This window comes from Triturus cristatus, chromosome 11 (genome assembly GCF_964204655.1).
Source record: "Triturus cristatus chromosome 11, aTriCri1.1, whole genome shotgun sequence".
In the NCBI taxonomy this organism is placed as follows: Eukaryota; Metazoa; Chordata; class Amphibia; order Caudata; family Salamandridae; genus Triturus; species Triturus cristatus.
The window spans coordinates 624,356,531-624,381,153 of record NC_140594.1 but is presented as its reverse complement, the minus strand read 5'-3'; the positions used below and the strand labels follow the sequence as shown (position 1 = coordinate 624,381,153).

The following is a 24,623-nucleotide window of genomic DNA, read 5'->3' as shown; positions in this document are numbered from 1 at the left end:
CTTGCGTTGTAATGGCATAGCGTTGTAACATCGCATGTGTTGTAACGCATGCGATGTAACTGCACTGCGTGGTAAAAACCGCGTTGTAATGGCTGTTCCCCGTACTCTTACATCTAAGAGGCGTGCTAGAGGGCTCTCGACACTGGGTGACCACAGCCAGTACTCTTACATCTAAGAGGCGTGCTAGAGGGCTCTCGACACTGGGTGACCACAGCCAGGACTCTTACATATAAGAGGCCTGCTAGAGGGCTCTCGACACTGGGTGACCACAGCCTGTACTCTTACATCTAAGAGGCGTGCTAGAGGGCTCTCAACACTGGGTCACCACAGCCTGTACTCTTACATCTAAGAGGCGTGCTATAGGGCTCTCAACACTGGGTGACCACAGCCAGTACTCTTACATCTAAGAGGCGTGCTAGAGGGCTCTCAACACTGGGTGACCACAGCCAGTACTCTTACATCTAAGAGGCGTGCTAGAGGGCTCTCAACACTGGGTGACCACAGCCAGTACTCTTTCATCTAAGAGGCGTGCTAGAGGGCTCTCAACACTGGGTGACCACAGCCAGTACTCTTACATCTAAGAGGCGTGCTAGAGGGCTCTCAACACTGGGTGACCACAGCCTGTACTCTTACATCTAAGAGGCGTGCTAGAGGGCTCTCAACACTGGGTGACCACAGCCTGTACTCTTACATCTAAGAGGCGTGCTAGAGGGCTCTCAACACTGGGTGACCACAGCCAGTACTCTTACATCTAAGAGGCGTGCTAGAGGGCTCTCAACACTGGGTGACCACAGCCAGGACTCTTACATCTAAGAGGCGTGCTAGTGGGCTCTCAACACTGGGTGACCACAGCCAGGACTCTTACATCTAAGAGGCGTGCTAGTGGGCTCTCAACACTGGGTGACCACAGCCAGTACTCTTACATCTAAGAGGCGTGCTAGAGGGCTCTCAACACTGGGTGACCACAGCCAGGACTCTTAAATCTAAGAGGCGTGCTAGTGGGCTCTCAACACTGGGTGACCACAGCCACTACTCTTACATCTAAGAGGCGTGCTAGAGGGCTCTCAACACTGGGTGACCACAGCCAGTACTCTTACATCTAAGAGGCGTGCTAGAGGGCTCTCAACACTGGGTGACCACAGCCAGTACTCTTACATCTAAGAGGCGTGCTAGACGGCTCTCAACACTGGGTGACTACACAGAGTGCTCTTCCCTCTGAGTGGCGTGCTAGAGAGCTCTCTCAACACTGGGTGACTACACAGAATGCTATTACCTCTAAAAGGCGTGTTCGAGGGCTCTCTCAATGCTAGGTGACTACACACAGTGCTCTTACCTCTAAGTGCGTGCACTGCTAGTGGGTTCTCTCAACACCGGGTGACTACACACAGTGCTCTTACCTCTGACAAGTGTGCTAGAGGGCTCTCTCAACGCTGGGTGACTACACATGGTGCTCTTACCTCTGAACGGCGAGCTACAAGGCTCTCTCAACACTGGGTGACCATACAGAGTGCTCTTACCTCTGACTAGCGTGCTCGAGTGCTCTTCGCAACACTGAGTGACATATATAGGGTGCTCTTACCTCTGAAGGACTTGCTAGAGGGCTCCCCACACTGGGTGACCACAGCCAGTACTCTTTCATCTAAGAGGCGTGCTAGAGGGCTCTCAACACTGGGTGACCACAGCCAGTACTCTTACATCTAAGAGGCGTGCTAGAGGGCTCTCAACACTGGGTGACCACAGCCAGGACTCTTACATCTAAGAGGCGTGCTAGTGGGCTCTCAACACTGGGTGACCACAGCCAGGACTCTTACATCTAAGAGGCGTGCTAGTGGGCTCTCAACACTGGGTGACCACAGCCAGTACTCTTACATCTAAGAGGCGTGCTAGAGGGCTCTCAACACTGGGTGACCACAGCCAGTACTCTTACATCTAAGAGGCGTGCTAGAGGGCTCTCAACACTGGGTGACCACAGCCAGTACTCTTACATCTAAGAGGTGTGCTAGACGGCTCTCAACACTGGGTGACTACACAGAGTGCTCTTCCCTCTGAGTGGCGTGCTAGAGAGCTCTCTCAACACTGGGTGACTACACAGAATGCTATTACCTCTAAAAGGCGTGTTCGAGGGCTCTCTCAATGCTGGGTGACTACACACAGTGTTCTTACCTCTAAGTGCGTGCACTGCTAGTGGGTTCTCTCAACACCGGGTGACTACACACAGTGCTCTTACCTCTGACAAGTGTGCTAGAGGGCTCTCTCAACGCTGGGTGACTACACATGGTGCTCTTACCTCTGAACGGCGAGCTACAAGGCTCTCTCAACACTGGGTGACCATACAGAGTGCTCTTACCTCTGACTAGCGTGCTCGAGTGCTCTTCGCAACACTGAGTGACATATATAGGGTGCTCTTACCTCTGAAGGACTTGCTAGAGGGCTCCCCACACTGGGTGACCACAGCCAGTACTCTTTCATCTAAGAGGCGTGCTAGAGGGCTCTCGACACTGGGTGACCACAGCCAGTACTCTTACATCTAAGAGGCGTGCTAGAGGGCTCTCAACACTGGGTGACCAAAGCCAGTACTCTTACATCTAAGAGGCGTGCTAGAGGGCTCTCAACACTGGGTGACCACAGCCAGTACTCTTACATCTAAGAGGCGTGCTAGAGGGCTCTCAACACTGGGTGACCACAGCCAGTACTCTTACATCTAAGAGGCGTGCTAGAGGGCTCTCAACACTGGGTGACCACAGCCTGTACTCTTTCATCTAAGAGGCGTGCTAGAGGGCTCTCAACACTGGGTGACCACAGCCAGTACTCTTACATCTAAGAGGCGTGCTAGAGGGCTCTCAACACTGGGTGACCACAGCCTGTACTCTTACATCTAAGAGGCGTGCTAGAGGGCTCTCAACACTGGGTGACCACAGCCTGTACTCTTACATCTAAGAGGCGTGCTAGAGGGCTCTCAACACTGGGTGACCACAGCCAGTACTCTTACATCTAAGAGGCGTGCTAGAGAGCTCTCAACACTGGGTGACCACAGCCAGTACTCTTACATCTAAGAGGCGTGCTAGAGGGCTCTCAACACTGGGTGACCACAACCAGTACTCTTACATCTAAGAGGCGTGCTAGAGGGCTCTCAACACTGGGTGACCACAGCCAGTACTCTTACATCTAAGAGGCGTGCTAGAGGGCTCTCAACACTGGGTGACTACACAGAGTGCTCTTCCCTCTGAGTGGCGTGCTAGAGAGCTCTCTCAACACTGGGTGACTACACAGAATGCTATTACCTCTAAAAGGCGTGTTCGAGGGCTCTCTCAATGCTGGGTGACTACACACAGTGCTCTTACCTCTAAGTGCGTGCACTGCTAGTGGGTTCTCTCAACACCGGGTGACTACACACAGTGCTCTTACCTCTGACAAGTGTGCTAGAGGGCTCTCTCAACGCTGGGTGACTACACATGGTGCTCTTACCTCTGAACGGCGAGCTACAAGGCTCTCTCAACACTGGGTGACCATACAGAGTGCTCTTACCTCTGACTAGCGTGCTCGAGTGCTCTTCGCAACACTGAGTGACATATATAGGGTGCTCTTACCTCTGAAGGACTTGCTAGAGGGCTCCCCACACTGGGTGACCACAGCCAGTACTCTTTCATCTAAGAGGCGTGCTAGAGGGCTCTCGACACTGGGTGACCACAGCCAGTACTCTTACATCTAAGAGGCGTGCTAGAGGGCTCTCAACACTGGGTGACTACAGCCAGTACTCTTACATCTAAGAGGCGTGCTAGAGGGCTCTCAACACTGGGTGACCACAGCCAGTACTCTTACATCTAAGAGGCGTGCTAGAGGGCTCTCAACACTGGGTGACCACAGCCAGTACTCTTACATCTAAGAGGCGTGCTAGAGGGCTCTCAACACTGGGTGACCACAGCCTGTACTCTTTCATCTAAGAGGCGTGCTAGAGGGCTCTCAACACTGGGTGACCACAGCCTGTACTCTTACATCTAAGAGGCGTGCTAGAGGGCTCTCAACACTGGGTGACCACAGCCTGTACTCTTACATCTAAGAGGCGTGCTAGAGGGCTCTCAACACTGGGTGACCACAGCCAGTACTCTTACATCTAAGAGGCGTGCTAGAGAGCTCTCAACACTGGGTGACCACAGCCAGTACTCTTACATCTAAGAGGCGTGCTAGAGGGCTCTCGACACTGGGTGACCACAGCCAGTACTCTTACATCTAAGAGGCGTGCTAGAGGGCTCTCAACACTGGGTGACCACAGCCTGTACTCTTACATCTAAGAGGCGTGCTAGAGGGCTCTCAACACTGGGTGACCACAGCCTGTACTCTTACATCTAAGAGGCGTGCTAGAGGGCTCTCAACACTGGGTGACCACAGCCAGTACTCTTACATCTAAGAGGCGTGCTAGAGGGCTCTCAACACTGGGTGACCACAGCCAGGACTCTTACATCTAAGAGGCGTGCTAGTGGGCTCTCAACACTGGGTGACCACAGCCAGGACTCTTACATCTAAGAGGCGTGCTAGTGGGCTCTCAACACTGGGTGACCACAGCCAGTACTCTTACATCTAAGAGGCGTGCTAGAGGGCTCTCAACACTGGGTGACCACAGCCAGGACTCTTACATCTAAGAGGCGTGCTAGTGGGCTCTCAACACTGGGTGACCACAGCCAGTACTCTTACATCTAAGAGGCGTGCTAGAGGGCTCTCAACACTGGGTGACCACAGCCAGTACTCTTACATCTAAGAGGCGTGCTAGAGGGCTCTCAACACTGGGTGACCACAGCCAGTACTCTTACATCTAAGAGGCGTGCTAGACGGCTCTCAACACTGGGTGACTACACAGAGTGCTCTTCCCTCTGAGTGGCGTGCTAGAGAGCTCTCTCAACACTGGGTGACTACACAGAATGCTATTACCTCTAAAAGGCGTGTTCGAGGGCTCTCTCAATGCTGGGTGACTACACACAGTGCTCTTACCTCTAAGTGCGTGCACTGCTAGTGGGTTCTCTCAACACCGGGTGACTACACACAGTGCTCTTACCTCTGACAAGTGTGCTAGAGGGCTCTCTCAACGCTGGGTGACTACACATGGTGCTCTTACCTCTGAACGGCGAGCTACAAGGCTCTCTCAACACTGGGTGACCATACAGAGTGCTCTTACCTCTGACTAGCGTGCTCGAGTGCTCTTCGCAACACTGAGTGACATATATAGGGTGCTCTTACCTCTGAAGGACTTGCTAGAGGGCTCCCCACACAGGGTGACCACAGCCAGTACTCTTACATCTAAGAGGCGTGCTAGAGGGCTCTCGACACTGGGTGACCACAGCCAGTACTCTTACATCTAAGAGGCGTGCTAGTGGGCTCTCAACACTGGGTGACCACAGCCAGTACTCTTACATCTAAGAGGCGTGCTAGAGGGCTCTCAACACTGGGTGACCACAGCCAGTACTCTTACATCTAAGAGGCGTGCTAGAGGGCTCTCAACACTGGGTGACCACAGCCAGTACTCTTACATCTAAGAGGCGTGCTAGAGGGCTCTCAACACTGGGTGACCACAGCCTGTACTCTTTCATCTAAGAGGCGTGCTAGAGGGCTCTCAACACTGGGTGACCACAGCCAGTACTCTTACATCTAAGAGGTGTGCTAGAGGGCTCTCAACACTGGGTGACCACAGCCTGTACTCTTACATCTAAGAGGCGTGCTAGAGGGCTCTCAACACTGGGTGACCACAGCCTGTACTCTTACATCTAAGAGGCGTGCTAGAGGGCTCTCAACACTGGGTGACCACAGCCAGTACTCTTACATCTAAGAGGCGTGCTAGAGGGCTCTCAACACTGGGTGACCACAGCCAGTACTCTTACATCTAAGAGGCGTGCTAGTGGGCTCTCAACACTGGGTGACCACAGCCAGTACTCTTACATCTAAGAGGCGTGCTAGAGGGCTCTCGACACTGGGTGACCACAGCCAGTACTCTTACATCTAAGAGGCGTGCTAGAGGGCTCTCGACACTGGGTGACCACAGCCAGTACTCTTACATCTAAGAGGCGTGCTAGAGGGCTCTCGACACTGGGTGACCACAGCCAGTACTCTTACATCTAAGAGGCGTGCTAGAGGGCTCTCGACACTGGGTGACCACAGCCAGTACTCTTTCATCTAAGAGGCGTGCTAGAGGGCTCTCGACACTGGGTGACCACAGCCAGTACTCTTACATCTAAGAGGCGTGCTAGAGGGCTCTCGACACTGGGTGACCACAGCCAGTACTCTTTCATCTAAGAGGCGTGCTAGAGGGCTCTCGACACTGGGTGACCACAGCCTGTACTCTTGGATGTATGACATTACAACGCGGGTTTTTACAACGCGTGCAGTTACATCGCATGCGTTACAACGCATGCGATGTTACAACGCTATGCCATTACAACGCAAGTCTTTACATCGACTTGCGCTAGATGGCGTGCTAACATTAAAAAAGTGTAATTTACTATTCCAACTCCAGTCCACGTAACAGTAGGGAAGGTGTTGGGATAGTAAACTACACTATTTGTAATGTTAGCACGCCATCTAGCGCAAGTCGATGTAAAGACTTGCGTTGTAATGGCATAGCGTTGTAACATCGCATGTGTTGTAACGCATGCGATGTAACTGCACTGCGTGGTAAAAACCGCGTTGTAATGGCTGTTCCCTGTACTCTTACATCTAAGAGGCGTGCTAGAGGGCTCTCGACACTGGGTGACCACAGCCAGTACTCTTACATCTAAGAGGCGTGCTAGAGGGCTCTCGACACTGGGTGACCACAGCCAGGACTCTTACATATAAGAGGCCTGCTAGAGGGCTCTCGACACTGGGTGACCACAGCCTGTACTCTTACATCTAAGAGGCGTGCTAGAGGGCTCTCAACACTGGGTCACCACAGCCTGTACTCTTACATCTAAGAGGCGTGCTATAGGGCTCTCAACACTGGGTGACCACAGCCAGTACTCTTACATCTAAGAGGCGTGCTAGAGGGCTCTCAACACTGGGTGACCACAGCCAGTACTCTTACATCTAAGAGGCGTGCTAGAGGGCTCTCAACACTGGGTGACCACAGCCTGTACTCTTTCATCTAAGAAGCGTGCTAGAGGGCTCTCAACACTGGGTGACCACAGCCAGTACTCTTACATCTAAGAGGCGTGCTAGAGGGCTCTCAACACTGGGTGACCACAGCCTGTACTCTTACATCTAAGAGGCGTGCTAGAGGGCTCTCAACACTGGGTGACCACAGCCTGTACTCTTACATCTAAGAGGCGTGCTAGAGGGCTCTCAACACTGGGTGACCACAGCCAGTACTCTTACATCTAAGAGGCGTGCTAGAGGGCTCTCAACACTGGGTGACCACAGCCAGGACTCTTACATCTAAGAGGCGTGCTAGTGGGCTCTCAACACTGGGTGACCACAGCCAGGACTCTTACATCTAAGAGGCGTGCTAGTGGGCTCTCAACACTGGGTGACCACAGCCAGTACTCTTACATCTAAGAGGCGTGCTAGAGGGCTCTCAACACTGGGTGACCACAGCCAGGACTCTTACATCTAAGAGGCGTGCTAGAGGGCTCTCAACACTGGGTGACCACAGCCAGTACTCTTACATCTAAGAGGCGTGCTAGAGGGCTCTCAACACTGGGTGACCACAGCCAGTACTCTTACATCTAAGAGGCGTGCTAGACGGCTCTCAACACTGGGTGACTACACAGAGTGCTCTTCCCTCTGAGTGGCGTGCTAGAGAGCTCTCTCAACACTGGGTGACTACACAGAATGCTATTACCTCTAAAAGGCGTGTTCGAGGGCTCTCTCAATGCTAGGAGACTACACACAGTGCTCTTACCTCTAAGTGCGTGCACTGCTAGTGGGTTCTCTCAACACCGGGTGACTACACACAGTGCTCTTACCTCTGACAAGTGTGCTAGAGGGCTCTCTCAACGCTGGGTGACTACACATGGTGCTCTTACCTCTGAACGGCGAGCTACAAGGCTCTCTCAACACTGGGTGACCATACAGAGTGCTCTTACCTCTGACTAGCGTGCTCGAGTGCTCTTCGCAACACTGAGTGACATATATAGGGTGCTCTTACCTCTGAAGGACTTGCTAGAGGGCTCCCCACACTGGGTGACCACAGCCAGTACTCTTTCATCTAAGAGGCGTGCTAGAGGGCTCTCAACACTGGGTGACCACAGCCAGTACTCTTACATCTAAGAGGCGTGCTAGAGGGCTCTCAACACTGGGTGACCACAGCCAGGACTCTTACATCTAAGAGGCGTGCTAGTGGGCTCTCAACACTGGGTGACCACAGCCAGGACTCTTACATCTAAGAGGCGTGCTAGTGGGCTCTCAACACTGGGTGACCACAGCCAGTACTCTTACATCTAAGAGGCGTGCTAGGGGGCTCTCAACACTGGGTGACCACAGCCAGTACTCTTACATCTAAGAGGCGTGCTAGAGGGCTCTCAACACTGGGTGACCACAGCCAGTACTCTTACATCTAAGAGGCGTGCTAGACGGCTCTCAACACTGGGTGACTACACAGAGTGCTCTTCCCTCTGAGTGGCGTGCTAGAGAGCTCTCTCAACACTGGGTGACTACACAGAATGCTATTACCTCTAAAAGGCGTGTTCGAGGGCTCTCTCAATGCTGGGTGACTACACACAGTGCTCTTACCTCTAAGTGCGTGCACTGCTAGTGGGTTCTCTCAACACCGGGTGACTACACACAGTGCTCTTACCTCTGACAAGTGTGCTAGAGGGCTCTCTCAACGCTGGGTGACTACACATGGTGCTCTTACCTCTGAACGGCGAGCTACAAGGCTCTCTCAACACTGGGTGACCATACAGAGTGCTCTTACCTCTGACTAGCGTGCTCGAGTGCTCTTCGCAACACTGAGTGACATATATAGGGTGCTCTTACCTCTGAAGGACTTGCTAGAGGGCTCCCCACACTGGGTGACCACAGCCAGTACTCTTTCATCTAAGAGGCGTGCTAGAGGGCTCTCGACACTGGGTGACCACAGCCAGTACTCTTACATCTAAGAGGCGTGCTAGAGGGCTCTCAACACTGGGTGACCACAGCCAGTACTCTTACATCTAAGAGGCGTGCTAGAGGGCTCTCAACACTGGGTGACCACAGCCAGTACTCTTACATCTAAGAGGCGTGCTAGAGGGCTCTCAACACTGGGTGACCACAGCCAGTACTCTTACATCTAAGAGGCGTGCTAGAGGGCTCTCAACACTGGGTGACCACAGCCTGTACTCTTTCATCTAAGAGGCGTGCTAGAGGGCTCTCAACACTGGGTGACCACAGCCAGTACTCTTACATCTAAGAGGCGTGCTAGAGGGCTCTCAACACTGGGTGACCACAGCCTGTACTCTTACATCTAAGAGGCGTGCTAGAGGGCTCTCAACACTGGGTGAACACAGCCTGTACTCTTACATCTAAGAGGCGTGCTAGAGGGCTCTCAACACTGGGTGACCACAGCCAGTACTCTTACATCTAAGAGGCGTGCTAGAGAGCTCTCAACACTGGGTGACCACAGCCAGTACTCTTACATCTAAGAGGCGTGCTAGTGGGCTCTCAACACTGGGTGACCACAGCCAGTACTCTTACATCTAAGAGGCGTGCTAGAGGGCTCTCAACACTGGGTGACCACAGCCAGTACTCTTACATCTAAGAGGCGTGCTAGAGGGCTCTCAACACTGGGTGACCACAGCCAGTACTCTTACATCTAAGAGGCGTGCTAGAGGGCTCTCAACACTGGGTGACCACAGCCAGTACCCTTACATCTAAGAGGCGTGCTAGAGGGCTCTCGACACTGGGTGACCACAGCCAGTACTCTTACATCTAAGAGGCGTGCTAGAGGGCTCTCAACACTGGGTGACCACAGCCAGTACTCTTACATCTAAGAGGCGTGCTAGAGGGCTCTCAACACTGGGTGACTACACAGAGTGCTCTTCCCTCTGAGTGGCGTGCTAGAGAGCTCTCTCAACACTGGGTGACTACACAGAATGCTATTACCTCTAAAAGGCATGTTCGAGGGCTCTCTCAATGCTAGGTGACTACACACAGTGCTCTTACCTCTAAGTGTGTGCACTGCTAGTGGGTTCTCTCAACACCGGGTGACTACACACAGTGCTCTTACCTCTGACAAGTGTGCTAGAGGGCTCTCTCAACGCTGGGTGACTACACATGGTGCTCTTACCTCTGAACGGCGAGCTACAAGGCTCTCTCAACACTGGGTGACCATACAGAGTGCTCTTACCTCTGACTAGCGTGCTCGAGTGCTCTTCGCAACACTGAGTGACATATTGTCAAGAATTCCGGTCATACGAGGGGAGGAAAACGGTAACCAGCGAAAACGGACTACATCTCCCAGGATGCTTAGCGGTTGAGAGGTTATGTAAACAGGAGAGCTGTTACATAACTCAAGGGAAACACGCCCTTATGTAAACAGGAGAGCTGTTACATAACTCAAGGGAAACACGCCCTTATGTAAACAGGAGAGCTGTTACATAACTCAAGGGAAACACGCCCTTATGTAAACAGGAGAGCTGTTACATAACTCAAGGGAAACACGCCCTTATGTAAACAGGAGAGCTGTTACATAACTCAAGGAAAACACGCCCTATAAAGGGAGGAACCGGGAGGTACAAGGCTGTCGGATATTGTGTTTACACCGACGTACCTGCTTCGTGAAGAGCAGTGTTCCGGAGTGGTGCTCCAGTAAGGCAAGAACGGAGGTAGGTCGAGTCGTTACTCCCTGGGCCGTGTCTTGCCCCATCGTCACCTGTGAAGGACCCGGAAGCTCTACCGGTCAACCATTGAGCTTCGCTTTTTGACTCGGCTGAGTCCAAGCGCAGTGGCGCTTTTGCTGGTTGGAGTCGTAACTCCCAGCCCAACCAGAGACACAGGGACTGCCAGCTGTAACGCACACCAGGAGGTGTTTGCCGCGTTACAGACTCGGAAGTCCACAGGATCGATCGAGCGGCTGCTCTCGGTTCAGTCTTCTTGCTTGTGATTGGGGTATCGGTGACGCATCACCAGGAGGTGACTCCGCGTCCCGGTGCAGTCTGAGGAAGAGGTTGAGCGGCTGCTCCCTTCAGGTAGAGACCCCGGCTGGGTGTTTCCCTGACTCCTCGATTCTCCCCAACACTCTTCGTGCCCCTCACAGCCTACCGATTGGCATTGTCGGCCATTTCTTTCTGCCCTCTGTTGGCATACGCCGGGATCGGCGTATATGCAGAGGACGGTTAGGACCATCCGTGCTGTGGGCTGGTAACGTACTTAGCCTGGAGGATTCCAGTGACTATAACTTTTGTTTGTTCTTTGTATTTTATTTGCCTTCATTAAAAGAACTAACCCTTCACAAGTGGTTGCGTCCTCATTGTCGTGTCTGTTAAACGATCCTGAGACGTTCAGGGCGTTACACATATATAGGGTGCTCTTACCTCTGAAGGACTTGCTAGAGGGCTCCCCACACTGGGTGACCACAGCCAGTACTCTTTCATCTAAGAGGCGTGCTAGAGGGCTCTCAACACTGGGTGACCACAGCCTGTACTCTTACATCTAAGAGGCGTGCTAGAGGGCTCTCAACACTGGGTGACCACAGCCAGTACTCTTACATCTAAGAGGCGTGCTAGAGGGCTCTCAACACTGGGTGACCACAGCCAGGACTCTCACATCTAAGAGGCGTGCTAGTGGGCTCTCAACACTGGGTGACCACAGCCAGGACTCTTACATCTAAGAGGCGTGCTAGTGGGCTCTCAACACTGGGTGACCACAGCCAGTACTCTTACATCTAAGAGGCGTGCTAGAGGGCTCTCAACACTGGGTGACCACAGCCAGGACTCTTACATCTAAGAGGCGTGCTAGTGGGCTCTCAACACTGGGTGACCACAGCCAGAACTCTTACATCTAAGAGGCGTGCTAGAGGGCTCTCAACACTGGGTGACCACAACCAGTACTCTTACATCTAAGAGGCGTGCTAGAGGGCTCTCAACACTGGGTGACCACAGCCAGTACTCTTACATCTAAGAGGCGTGCTAGACGGCTCTCAACACTGGGTGACTACACAGAGTGCTCTTCCCTCTGAGTGGCGTGCTAGAGAGCTCTCTCAACACTGGGTGACTACACAGAATGCTATTACCTCTAAAAGGCGTGTTCGAGGGCTCTCTCAATGCTGGGTGACTACACACAGTGCTCTTACCTCTAAGTGCGTGCACTGCTAGTGGGTTCTCTCAACACCGGGTGACTACACACAGTGCTCTTACCTCTGACAAGTGTGCTAGAGGGCTCTCTCAACGCTGGGTGACTACACATGGTGCTCTTACCTCTGAACGGCGAGCTACAAGGCTCTCTCAACACTGGGTGACCATACAGAGTGCTCTTACCTCTGACTAGCGTGCTCGAGTGCTCTTCGCAACACTGAGTGACATATATAGGGTGCTCTTACCTCTGAAGGACTTGCTAGAGGGCTCCCCACACTGGGTGACCACAGCCAGTACTCTTTCATCTAAGAGGCGTGCTAGAGGGCTCTCGACACTGGGTGACCACAGCCAGTACTCTTACATCTAAGAGGCGTGCTAGAGGGCTCTCAACACTGGGTGACCACAGCCAGTACTCTTACATCTAAGAGGCGTGCTAGAGGGCTCTCAACACTGGGTGACCACAGCCAGTACTCTTACATCTAAGAGGCGTGCTAGAGGGCTCTCAACACTGGGTGACCACAGCCAGTACTCTTACATCTAAGAGGCGTGCTAGAGGGCTCTCAACACTGGGTGACCACAGCCTGTACTCTTTCATCTAAGAGGCGTGCTAGAGGGCTCTCAACACTGGGTGACCACAGCCTGTACTCTTACATCTAAGAGGCGTGCTAGAGGGCTCTCAACACTGGGTGACCACAGCCTGTACTCTTACATCTAAGAGGCGTGCTAGAGGGCTCTCAACACTGGGTGACCACAGCCAGTACTCTTACATCTAAGAGGCGTGCTAGAGAGCTCTCAACACTGGGTGACCACAGCCAGTACTCTTACATCTAAGAGGCGTGCTAGTGGGCTCTCAACACTGGGTGACCACAGCCAGTACTCTTACATCTAAGAGGCGTGCTAGAGGGCTCTCAACACTGGGTGACCACAGCCAGTACTCTTACATCTAAGAGGCGTGCTAGAGGGCTCTCAACACTGGGTGACCACAGCCAGTACTCTTACATCTAAGAGGCGTGCTAGAGGGCTCTCAACACTGGGTGACCACAGCCAGTACCCTTACATCTAAGAGGCGTGCTAGAGGGCTCTCGACACTGGGTGACCACAGCCAGTACTCTTACATCTAAGAGGCGTGCTAGAGGGCTCTCAACACTGGGTGACCACAGCCAGTACTCTTACATCTAAGAGGCGTGCTAGAGGGCTCTCAACACTGGGTGACTACACAGAGTGCTCTTCCCTCTGAGTGGCGTGCTAGAGAGCTCTCTCAACACTGGGTGACTACACAGAATGCTATTACCTCTAAAAGGCGTGTTCGAGGGCTCTCTCAATGCTGGGTGACTACACACAGTGCTCTTACCTCTAAGTGCGTGCACTGCTAGTGGGTTCTCTCAACACCGGGTGACTACACACAGTGCTCTTACCTCTGACAAGCGTGCTAGAGGGCTCTCTCAACGCTGGGTGACTACACATGGTGCTCTTACCTCTGAACGGCGAGCTACAAGGCTCTCTCAACACTGGGTGACCATACAGAGTGCTCTTACCTCTGACTAGCGTGCCCGAGTGCTCTTCTCAACACTGAGTGACATATATAGGGTGCTCCTACCTCTGAAGGGCTTGCTAGAGGGCTCCCCCAACACTGGGTGACTACACAGGGTCTCTTACCTCTGGATGACATGCTCGAGGGCTCTCTTGCGGTTCCCGGTGTACACAGAGGGACTGGCATCACAGGCCACCAGGTTTGAGGCGTCGTGGAAAAGATGTATGTTCACCAAATCAAAATCCCTGAAATGAAAGAGAGGGGGGTGAGGTCCAGGAGGAAGATCATCACCTACACCGGGGGTCGGGTGGCTGCAAGAGGAACCGTGGATGCAGGAAAAGGACACCACAAGGGGGCGTGGACACCAAAAGATGGGAGTAGGGCACACGGTGAGGTGTACCAAGGGGTGGAGGAATAGAGGGAGGACAACTAGGAAAGGATTGAAGCAGAAACAGAGAAGGAAAGCATATCTATGGCACGGGCTAAGGAGGAAGCTTACCCAGAGGATGCACAATGAGGCAGGAAGGGGACAACGCAGAGGCCTGGTACTGGGAATAGGAGGGACGAGACACACCAAGGAGCGGGTGAGTAACCTGATGCAAGCAGGAGGGTACAGGGAATGGGACACTTTAGCCCGCATGCCATTATTGTGCATTTTTACATCGCAAAAACGTTTACAGCGCAGGGCTTTACAATGCAATCTGTTACAACGCAATTACTATTCTAACTCCATGGGGGCGTTACTTTGGGGAATGCGTTGTAACAGTTTGCGGTGTAAAGCCCTGCATTGTAAAAGTTTTTGCGGGTGTAAAAAATGTGGGGTAATGGCATGCGGAGTAATGCATGCGTTGTAAAGGATGTTTCGAGGCACATGAAGAGGAGTAAGCACACGCAGAAGGGCAGAACTACTTTAACTGCTTTTCTGACTCCGACCGGCGGGTTCTGGCACGCTGCTGCTGGTGGCACCATTTTGAGGGCCAGAGCACGGTGGCTCAGATCCACCAGGCACATGGGCAGATTCCGTGCCACAATTGCCTGAGTGTTATGACTCAGCTTTTGTTCCCAGTAATTGAACATTTATACTGTGTCAAATGGTTCAAAGTAAGAACCTATTTCCCCTCCAGGTTTTTTTTTAATTCAAACTAGATGATCTGTCTCTGCAGGATGAAGGTATGATTCACGATTCTGTGTATAAAAAGGTATCCTAAATGGCTCTCGTGCAGACTGTGGTTGCAGAGAAAATCGAGTATCTTTGCGTGCTTCAACCTACAGAAAGCACTGCTGATGCTACTAACATGTGGGTCCAGAGTATCCCTGTGTTGTATGCTGAGGAGGCTCATCTAGCACAGGCATGAGAGGAAGTGCTTGAAGTGCACTGAGTACCTAGCAATGTGGAGGCTTGTTTTGTGACTAAATTGTGTGCTCTTGAGCAAAGCATGCACTGCCCTGTTTGTTCTGTAGTTATGCTATGTGTGTGAGGAAGCTTGAACTGCTGCTGCCTGTTCTGTACATGAGGGAAAGGTTGCACTGTTGCTGCTTGTCTTTCGTCGTGTGTGAGTGAAGCCTGCACTGCTGCTGCCTGTACTGTGCTTGTGCTGTGTGTGAAGCTTGCACTGCCGCTTCCTGTTCCATAAATATGAGGAAAGCTTGCACTGCTGCTGCTTGCCTTGTCTCAAGTGTGTGAGAAAGGCCTACACTGCTGCTGATTGTACTGTGCTTGTGCTTTCGGTGTGAGGGAAGCTTGCAATGCTGCTGCCTGTTCTGTACGTATGAGGAAAGCTTGCACTGCTCCTGCTTGTCTTGCGTCAAGTGCATGAGAAAAGCCTGCACTAGCTGCTGACTGAAATGTGCTTTGGGTGTGAGGGAAGCTTGCAATGCTGCTGCCTGTTCTGCACGTATGAGGAGAGCTTCCACTGATGCAGTTTCTCTTTTACTCGTGTCATCCATGAGCAAAGCCTGCACTGCTACTGCTTGTTCTGGATGTGCTATGTATGCGAGGGAAGCCTGCAATGCTGCTGCATGTTCTGGCTGTGCTATGTGTGTGACGGAAGATTGCACTGCTGTTCCCTGTTCTATTCAGATGAGGAAAACCAGCACTGCTGCTGCTTGTCTTGTACTTGTGTGATGTGGGTGTGGGCAAAGCTTTCACTGCTGCTACTTGTCCAGTGTGTCTGCTATATGTGCAAGGGACGCTTGCACAGTTGCCCCCTGTTGTGTGCATATGAAGAAAGCTCATACTACTGCTTCTAGTCTTGTACTCGTTTTGTGTGTGAGTGAAGTCAGTGCTGCTTGTCTTGTACTTGTGTCTTTTGTGTGAGGGAAGCCTGCAGTTCTTATTCTGTGCTTATGCTATGTGTGCAAGTGAAGCTTGCACTGCTGCTGCATGTCTTGCATCATATGTGAGCGAAGCCAGTGCTGCTTGTCTTGTACTTGTGTTGTGTGTGTGAGCAAAGACTGGTGCTGCTCGTTCTGTGCTTGTGGTATGTGTGGGAGGGAAGCTTGCACTGCTGCTTCCTATTCCATACATATGAGGAAAGCTCACACTGCTTCTGCTTGTCTTGCGCCATGTGTGTGAGAAAAGCCTGCACTGGTGCTTGAACTTTACCTGTGAAGGGTGCGAGGGAAGCTTGCAATGCTTCTGCCTGTTCTGTACGCATGAGGAGGGCTTGCACTGATGCAGCTTCTCTTGTACTTGTGCCATCTATGAACAAAGCATGCACTGCTGCTGCTTGTGCTATGTGAATGTGGGAAGCCTGCACTGCTGCTGCTTGTTCTGGTTGTGCTAGGTGTGTGAGGGAAGCTTGCACTGCTGCTGCTTGTTTTGGTTGTGCTATGTGTGTGAGGGAAGCTTGCACTGCTGCTTGTCTGTTTTGTACATATAAGGAAAGCTTGCACTACTGCTTGTCTGTTTCATACATATAAGGAAAGCTTGCACTGCTATGGCTTATTTTGTACTTGTGTGGTGTGTGTGAGCAAAGCCTGCTCTGCCCCTGCTTTTTATGTGCTTGTTCTATGTGAGGGAAGCTTGCAATGCAGCTGCCTGTACTGTACATATGAGGAGAGCTTGTACTAATACAGATTCTCTTGTACTTATGTCATCTATGAACAAAGCCTGCACTGCTGCTGCTTGTACTGGTTATACTATGTGTCTGAGGTACGCTTGCACTGCTGCTGTCTGTTCTGGTTGTGCTATGTGTCTGAGGTAAGCTTGCACTGCTGCTGCCTGTTCTAGTTGTGCTATGTCTGTGAGGGAAACTTGCACTTCTGCTGCTTGTTTTGGTTGTGCTATGTGTGTGAGGAAAGCTTGCACTGCTGATGGTCTATTTCGTACATATAAGGAAAGCCTGCACTGCTGTTGCTTGTCTTATACTTGTGTGATGTGTGTGAGCAAAGTCTGCACTGCTGCTGCTTTTTACGTGCTTTAACTATGTGGGGGAAGCTTGCAATGCTGCTGCCTGTTCTGTACGTATGAGGAGAGCTTGTACGGATGCAGTTTCTCTTGTACTTGTGTTATCTATGAACAAGCCTGCACTGCTGCTGCTTGTACTGGTTATACTATGTGTCTGTGAGAGAAGCCTGCACTGCTGCTGCTTGTTCAGGTTGTGCTGTGTGTGTGATGGACGCATGCACTGCTGCTGCTTGTTCAGGTTGTGCTGTGTGTGTGATGGACGCTTGCACTGCTGCTGCTTGTTCTGGTTGTGCTATGTGTGTGAGGGAAGCTAGCACTGCTGCTGCTTGTTTTGGTTTTGCTGTGTGTGAGGGAAGGTTGCGCTGCATGTTTTGGTTGTGCTGTGTGTGAAGGAAGATGGCACTGCTGCTGCTGGTTTTGGTTGTGCTATATATAATCGAGGGCAGCTTCCGCTGCTGCTTGTCTGTTTTGTACATATAAGGAAAGCTTGCACTGCTGCTGCTTGTCTTATACTTGTGTGATGTGTGTGAGCAAAGCCTGCACTGCTGCTGCTTTTTGGGTGCTTTAACTATGTGAGGGAAGCTTGCAATGCTGCTGCCTGTTCTGTACGTATGAGGAGAGCTTGTACGGATGCAGTTTCTCTTGTACTTGTGTCATCTATGAACAAGCCTGCACTGCTGCTGCTTGTACTGGTTATACTATGTGTCTGTGAGGGAAGCCTGCACTGCTGCTGCTTGTTCAGGTTGTGCTGTGTGTGTGATGGACGCATGCACTGCTGCTGCTTGTTCAGGTTGTGCTGTGTGTGTGATGGACGCTTGCACTGCTGCTGCTTGTTTTGGTTGTGCTATGTGTGTGAGGGAAGCTAACACTGCTGCTGCTTGTTTTGGTTGTGCTGTGTGTGAGGGAAGCTTGCGCTGCTTGTTTTGGTTGTGCTGTGTGTGAAGGAAGATGGCACTGCTGCTGCTGGTTTTGGTTGTGCTATATATAAGCGAGGGCAGCTTCCGCTGCTGCTTGTCTGTTTTGTACATATAAGGAAAGCTTGCACTGCTGCTGCTTGTCTTATACTTGTGTGATGTGTGTGAGCAAAGCCTGCACTGCTGCTGCTTTTTGGGTGCTTTAAGTATGTGAGGGAAGCTTGCAATGCTGCTGCCTGTTCTGTACGTATGAGGAGAGCTTGTACGGATGCAGTTTCTCTTGTACTTGTGTCATCTATGAACAAGCCTGCAATGCTGCTGCTTGTACTGGTTATACTATGTGTCTGTGAGAGAAGCCTGCACTGCTGCTGCTTGTTCAGGTTGTGCTGTGTGTGTGATGGACGCATGCACTGCTGCTGCTTGTTCAGGTTGTGCTGTGTGTGTGTGATGGACGCTTGCACTGCTGCTGCTTGTTTTGGTTGTGCTATGTGTGTGAGGGAAGCTAACACTGCTGCTGCTTGTTCAGGTTGTGCTGTGTGTGTGATGGACGCTTGCACTGCCGCCGCTAATAGAGGGCACTGCTATACATTCTATGCACAGATATGAATTCAGCAGCCCACATGCCTCGAACTGAATATGCTACTTACCAGTATGCATCTGTTCTTGGCATGTAGGGCTGCTGACATTCATATCGCCCTCCCTCCTCCCCGGCGCCTGTAGCAGCTGCAGCTCTCAGAATTACTGTAAGCATGGTCATCACTTTCTGTATCTACTCCATCACTGCCACAATGGCGAAAAACAATCTGAGGATGGAGAGGATGCCCATGCGCACTGTAGTCCAGGGGAGGAGTCACCTATCCCAGGATACTTCGAAGACTCTTCCAGGACAACAACGTGCAAACATCCGAACCCAACACTAGGCGGCGATCTATGCACAGATATGAATTCAGCAGCCCACATGCCTCGAACACACATTTCCCTAAATTAAGCCTGTCTGCTTTGTGCCACGACTACCAAGGGTTGAGCTCAGTTTAATTTACTGACTTTTAGGGTTCACCTTGACAAATGTTATTATCCACTGAGGTGGGCAGTCACTCACCCTAAATAATAGTCAACTTTCCTACAGGCAGTAAGCACTATACGAAAAGAAAACCCACTGATGTCCTACCATCAATATAAAAATTCTAAACTGCAAGGTGTCTTTGATCTGGATAAACAGCACACTTATTTACACTTCCAGTAAATATGATGTTTTTGGGTATTTCGAAAGGTAGCGTGCATAACTCACTTATATTACTAAAGATGACAGGTAAAGATTATGTCACAGCTATGAAAGCAGTGATATCCTTTCATCGGAAGTCGTAAAACACCCACAACCACCTTCAGAATTGTGGCTCCAGTGGGTAATAAACATGATCAAAGATGCTACTGTCTTGACCAAAGGAAAGGGTGATATGGTAATTAGATAAGAGATAGAGGTGACAGAGGAGAACATGAAGATAGAAAATATGATTAAAGAAAACACATGGGACGAATAAGAGAAAAGAATGATATGGAACCAGGTGGACAAGAGTAAAGGAGTGTTTAAAAGGTAAGAGACGTAATTTGGGTTGATTAATGAAGAGGAATGGGCGATGAGCTTCATAAAGTAGAAAATTGTAAGAAGATGGTGTAAAAGGAGGATGAAGGAGGATGAAAAATGAGCCAGAGGAAGTAGTTTGGATGGGTGAGCAAGAGTAAGAGGAGAGCAAGGAAGAGAGACAAGGGGAGGAAGAGAGAGAGAAGGGCGAGGAAGAGAGAGCAAAGTGAGCCGGCTAGAGAAAGGTAATGTGGAAATAGAAGGGTGAAGAGGAGTGAGAGTAAGCTGACACACAGTGAGAAGATGGCAAGGTCAGGGGAGAGCGAAAGTAGGAAAAGGCAGAAAGAGTATGGTGAGGTTAGAGACATATGAAGGTGAAGTGGAGAAAGAGAAGGGCACAGCAGGGAAACAGTGAGATAATGTGGACAGAGAAAAGGATGATGTGCCAAAAGCGAGATGTGAGGAAGTTGAGGGTGAGGTAAATGGGCAGCAGGGAGAAGTCAGGAGAGAAGAGGGAGAGACTGAGATAAACGAGGGTGAGGTGGAGAAAGCAGAAGAGATCAAGCACATAGGTTAAAACCTCTAGAAAAACACAGTTAAAACTAGTAGACATAACCCAGCACCAGGTATGGTATGCAGATCACATCTGTACAATACCAGCCAGCATGCCTAGACCCAGCTCTCAGACACCTGGGACACTCTGGACAACACAATTCATCTTAATGGCCCACTCATGCTTCTGCATGGCCCTTCTAGATCCCAAATCCTGGAGCTGGGTCTAGTGGGAAAACTGTAGGAGTGCAGGGCTTTGGACGCTGTAGGAACTGATAATGGAGCAGTAGTGGTAGGAAACTGTAGGAGTGCTGGTGCTGGAGTAGTAATGGCAGGGAAACTGTTCCTGATTTGGGGAGCCGTAGGGATGGTGATGGAGCAGTGTTGGGGAATAACAATAGGAGTGCTGGATGTGTTGGCGCAGTAGCAGTGGGGAAACTGTGGGAGTGCTAAATGTGGGGAGCTGTAGGGATGGTAATGGAACAGTAGTGGAAGGAAACTGTGGGAGGGCTGGATGGTGCTTGAACACTCCATGCAGCAAGCTGTGACGAACAGTCCAAGAGCGTCTTTTTACTGAGCAGCAGGAGACAGTTCAAGAAGAGCTGACTCTGGTGGGGCCGTAGCTAGGGTGTCGGTGGTAGCAGCATGTCCCTGGGGGCAGGACAGGCCTTTGGAGACGGCTGTCGTAAGCTTCCGCAGGAGGCTCAATGTTTTGTTGAGATGCACCATTCCCTTCTCAACTGGAATAGACTCCTGGCAGGTCACAGAGTCCTGGAAAGTAGTAGTAGAGTCCTGACAGGAGGTAAATTCTCCTTTTTTTGGGTAGTGCACGATTCTTTTGAGAGACAAAACTTCCTGCTGTGTAGAACCAGGCTCCTGGTCAGCAGAATAAGCCCTTTGTCACAGAGTCCTGGCCTTAGGAACATGGCCAGGGCCGGTGTGCAGGTGTCTTCGGGTAGCACTGGTTCATGACCAGTTTTACAAGGTCCTGGCAGTGGCACAAAGCCTTGCTTGGTGGAACCGTGCCAGCAGTGTGGCACAGGTCTCCGATGGTTGGCATAACTCCCTGGCCTGCTGAAAAGGGTCTTGGTCACTGGCACATGGTCCTCCTTGGTGAAACAGTGTATCAGAGAGGGGGGATGCTTTTAATAGTTGGCATAAGGTCCTGGCAGATAAATAGTTTCTTAGGGAGTGGCACGGGGGCTTGCAGAGTGGCACAGAGTTTTATGAGTAGTACAGAGTCTAGTAGACTAACAGTCTCTGGTTAGGCGGCACAGGCACCGGTTGGATGGCACAGGCCTCTGATGGTTGGCACTGGCTCCAGCCGGACAGCACCGGCTGGCTTGATCTCCAGCTGCTTCCGAGAAATATAATAGTCCAAAAGTCACCCATTAGGCCCAACTCAGGAACATGTCAGCTCACAAACAAATAGCATTAATCTCCTGCAGAGGAAAGTGCCTTTTCAGCTATAAAAGATGGACAAATAATGTTGTGTCAATAGAAGATTACAGCTTTCCAGTATGCCACCTACTCAGGCATACACTGCTTATTCAAGGCGCGCCCTATATCGTGGGTGCACACCAGACACTTAGGGCGCACACCACCGACCTCAAGTGTGTACCTCATCATTGGCACACACCACAAATCCCAAACATGCACACTGCATTCCATCCACGACACACAACAGGTTGTGGATTGAATCTACAAGTTGCTGGGTGCAATCTCTAGGATTTTGGAGCCTGTGTATGTGTAAGCACTTGCAGCACGTGCATGCGTAGAGCACCCACAACCTAAAGGAGGCACACAAAGAGGTGATATGAGGCAGTGCGCGGCAGCTGTGCCAAGATGTCTGTCACAAGATTACACATTTAGCATAAGGGGCGAAATCATGAGCCCACATTTCCACTCTGAAAATCTGAGTCTTGAATGGATTCCTTCTTGTTCCCTACTGGTAGCATAATGTAATTTAGAAAACCTACCAGCCCTGAATCCTCCAGCGACTCCTCATGTATCCTTTCCGTGTCCAAGAAAACTATAGGAATGAAAGAGACATTCATCAGTCAAGAGATAATCAGATAATACAGCTTCACCCACTAGTTCACTTAAGGAAACCCAACAAACTCACAAAAACACATCCTCAAAGCAAGACCTTGGAGAAACATCCCACAAGACGTAGCTAGAGACACCAGGCAAACTCCCAGAGAATTGTAATCCAAGGCCCCAGAGTCACCAAGCAATCTCCAAGTGAACACTATATAACAAACCTCCTGAGAAACCACACAAACTCATAGAGAACCATAATACAAAAAGAACCCTGAGACATCTACAGAATTGCAGAGAACTACTATAAAACACACCCGAGGCTCCTGACAAACTCCTAGAGAACCATTATACAAGACCACAGTCACCATGTAATCTCCTAGTGAACACTATACCACAAAACCCCTGAGACACTACACAAACTCCTAGAGAAGCATTTTACAACAAGAACTCTGAGACACCCACAAACTCTCATAGAACTTTTATACAACATAGCCGAGTCTTCTGGCAAACTCCTAGAGAACCATTATACAAAACCCCGAGACGACTGGCAAACTCTTAGAGAACCATTATACAACAACACCCGGAGACGACTGGCAAACTCCTAGAGAACCATTATGCAAAAAGATCCCTGAAACACCTGGTAAACTTCTAGAGAACATTGGACAACATGACCCCAGAGACACCAAGCAAACTCATGGAGAACCATTATACCTCAAAACCAGAGACATCACGTAAATTCCTAGAGAACCATTATGCAGAAAGATCCCTGAAACACCTGCCAAACTTCTATAGAACACCATACAACAACACCGCTGAAATACCACACAATCTCCTAGGGAACCTTTACACAAAAAGAACCCTGAGACACTTACAAACCCACTGAAAACTACTATACAACATACCCGAGTCCCTTGGCAAACTCCTAGAGAAAATTATACAACAAAACCTCAGACACTTCTGGAAAACTCCTAGAGAACCATTATGCAAAAAGATCCCTGAAACACCTGCCAAAAACCTAGAAATATCTTTTTATCATACGGTATAGGATATTTTATTATTTATAAAAAAAACATAATCACACTATCACCCTCCCCACAAATTGTGTACATACATCCTTGGCATCTTACTCTGTCATATAAAAGCGATAATATTAATTGCAGACACGAAGAATAAAAATAAAATCTGCATTGCAAATTTAAACACACCAATTAGAAGTTAGTATTTTGATGCACAAAAATCAATAGTAACTTGATGCAAAAAGACACCAAATAGTTAATTTACGTCAGATAAAAAAAATGCTGCATCTCGGAATGCTTAGGAACATGGAGAGAGATTCTATCTTTCCTACAATGACTCACAGCATGCAAAAACCAAACATGGCACCATGAATCTATCCTTTGCACTGTCACTATTCTTTAGAAATGCAAATCATAAAAATGAAAAGTCATTTTAATCTGCAACTGTAATGATGATCTGTGACTACTTGAATTTCACCCAGGCTGCTGACTATGGCAGCAGGTATGACGTCATACCTCAACTGTAATAAGTTTTTACAGTTGAGCAGCTACATAATTTCATTAGGCCACCCACCCCAGGTTCACTTACTGGGGTTCCCTTATTTCTGAACTACACATCATTGCATTAGGGGTCACAAGTTGCCCATAATAAGGAAATTGGAGAGAAGCTTTTATACAGGGAGTGCAGACTACCATGTATCATAGAATGAAAAAATGAGAAAAAAAGCTGTCACAGGGACAGTACAAGGGACCCTCTACCATGCTGGGGCAATGAAAATGTGTAGATGTTGCACTGTGTAAAATCAGAATAATACAAACTAACAAAAACAGAGTGTAATGGAGATAGAGAGTACCCTACAAACCTGATCTCAGTTTTTGCTCCCCAGAAAATTCTTATTAGAACTGAGGTGCTTTCAGAGAATTCTGGACCATTGCCACAGGCTTGCACTGCTCCACTGTAGTACATGGGGGCATCCTCTCACTATGACTGGGGGTGAAAGAAGCTTCCTCCAGCTAGAGCTGCTCTTATGTGCAGCATTTATGGAAACCACCTTAACAATTAGTACATCAACTGCCAGCGTTACTACAACTGTGACTGGGTCTATTAATCATTAGTGGCCTAACCTGCAGCCCTTTGAACAGTTTGCTATGATACAAACTCTTTACAACTGACTAGGGATGGACTGGTTAGAAACTGTGCCACTCTGTGTTCTCTTCTACGTCACACATGCATGATGATCTTGCAGGAGGCTTTCTCTTGAACTTGACACACTACCAAGAGTGACCCAGGTATGTTAAGTGTCTTGTTGTATCTTTGGCAGTGAGTAGGCCTGGGCCTGTATTACACA

At 50.1% G+C, this 24,623-nt stretch overlaps 1 protein-coding gene across 2 annotated transcripts in view; it reads right to left on the bottom strand.

Annotated features, from left to right (window-relative positions):
• Nucleotides 1–24,623, bottom strand: part of LOC146785184 (inositol polyphosphate-5-phosphatase A-like) — a 342,688-nt gene that overhangs the window by 127,000 nt on the left and 191,065 nt on the right. For both annotated transcript variants that reach the window (XM_085634048.1, XM_085634049.1), the window contains exons 7-8: nt 22,195–22,247; nt 13,887–14,006 (exon numbers count right to left, since the gene is read on the bottom strand). In XM_085634048.1, the coding sequence (XP_085490174.1) occupies nt 13,887–14,006; nt 22,195–22,247 (173 nt within the window). The remainder of the gene's footprint in view (nt 1–13,886; nt 14,007–22,194; nt 22,248–24,623) is intronic.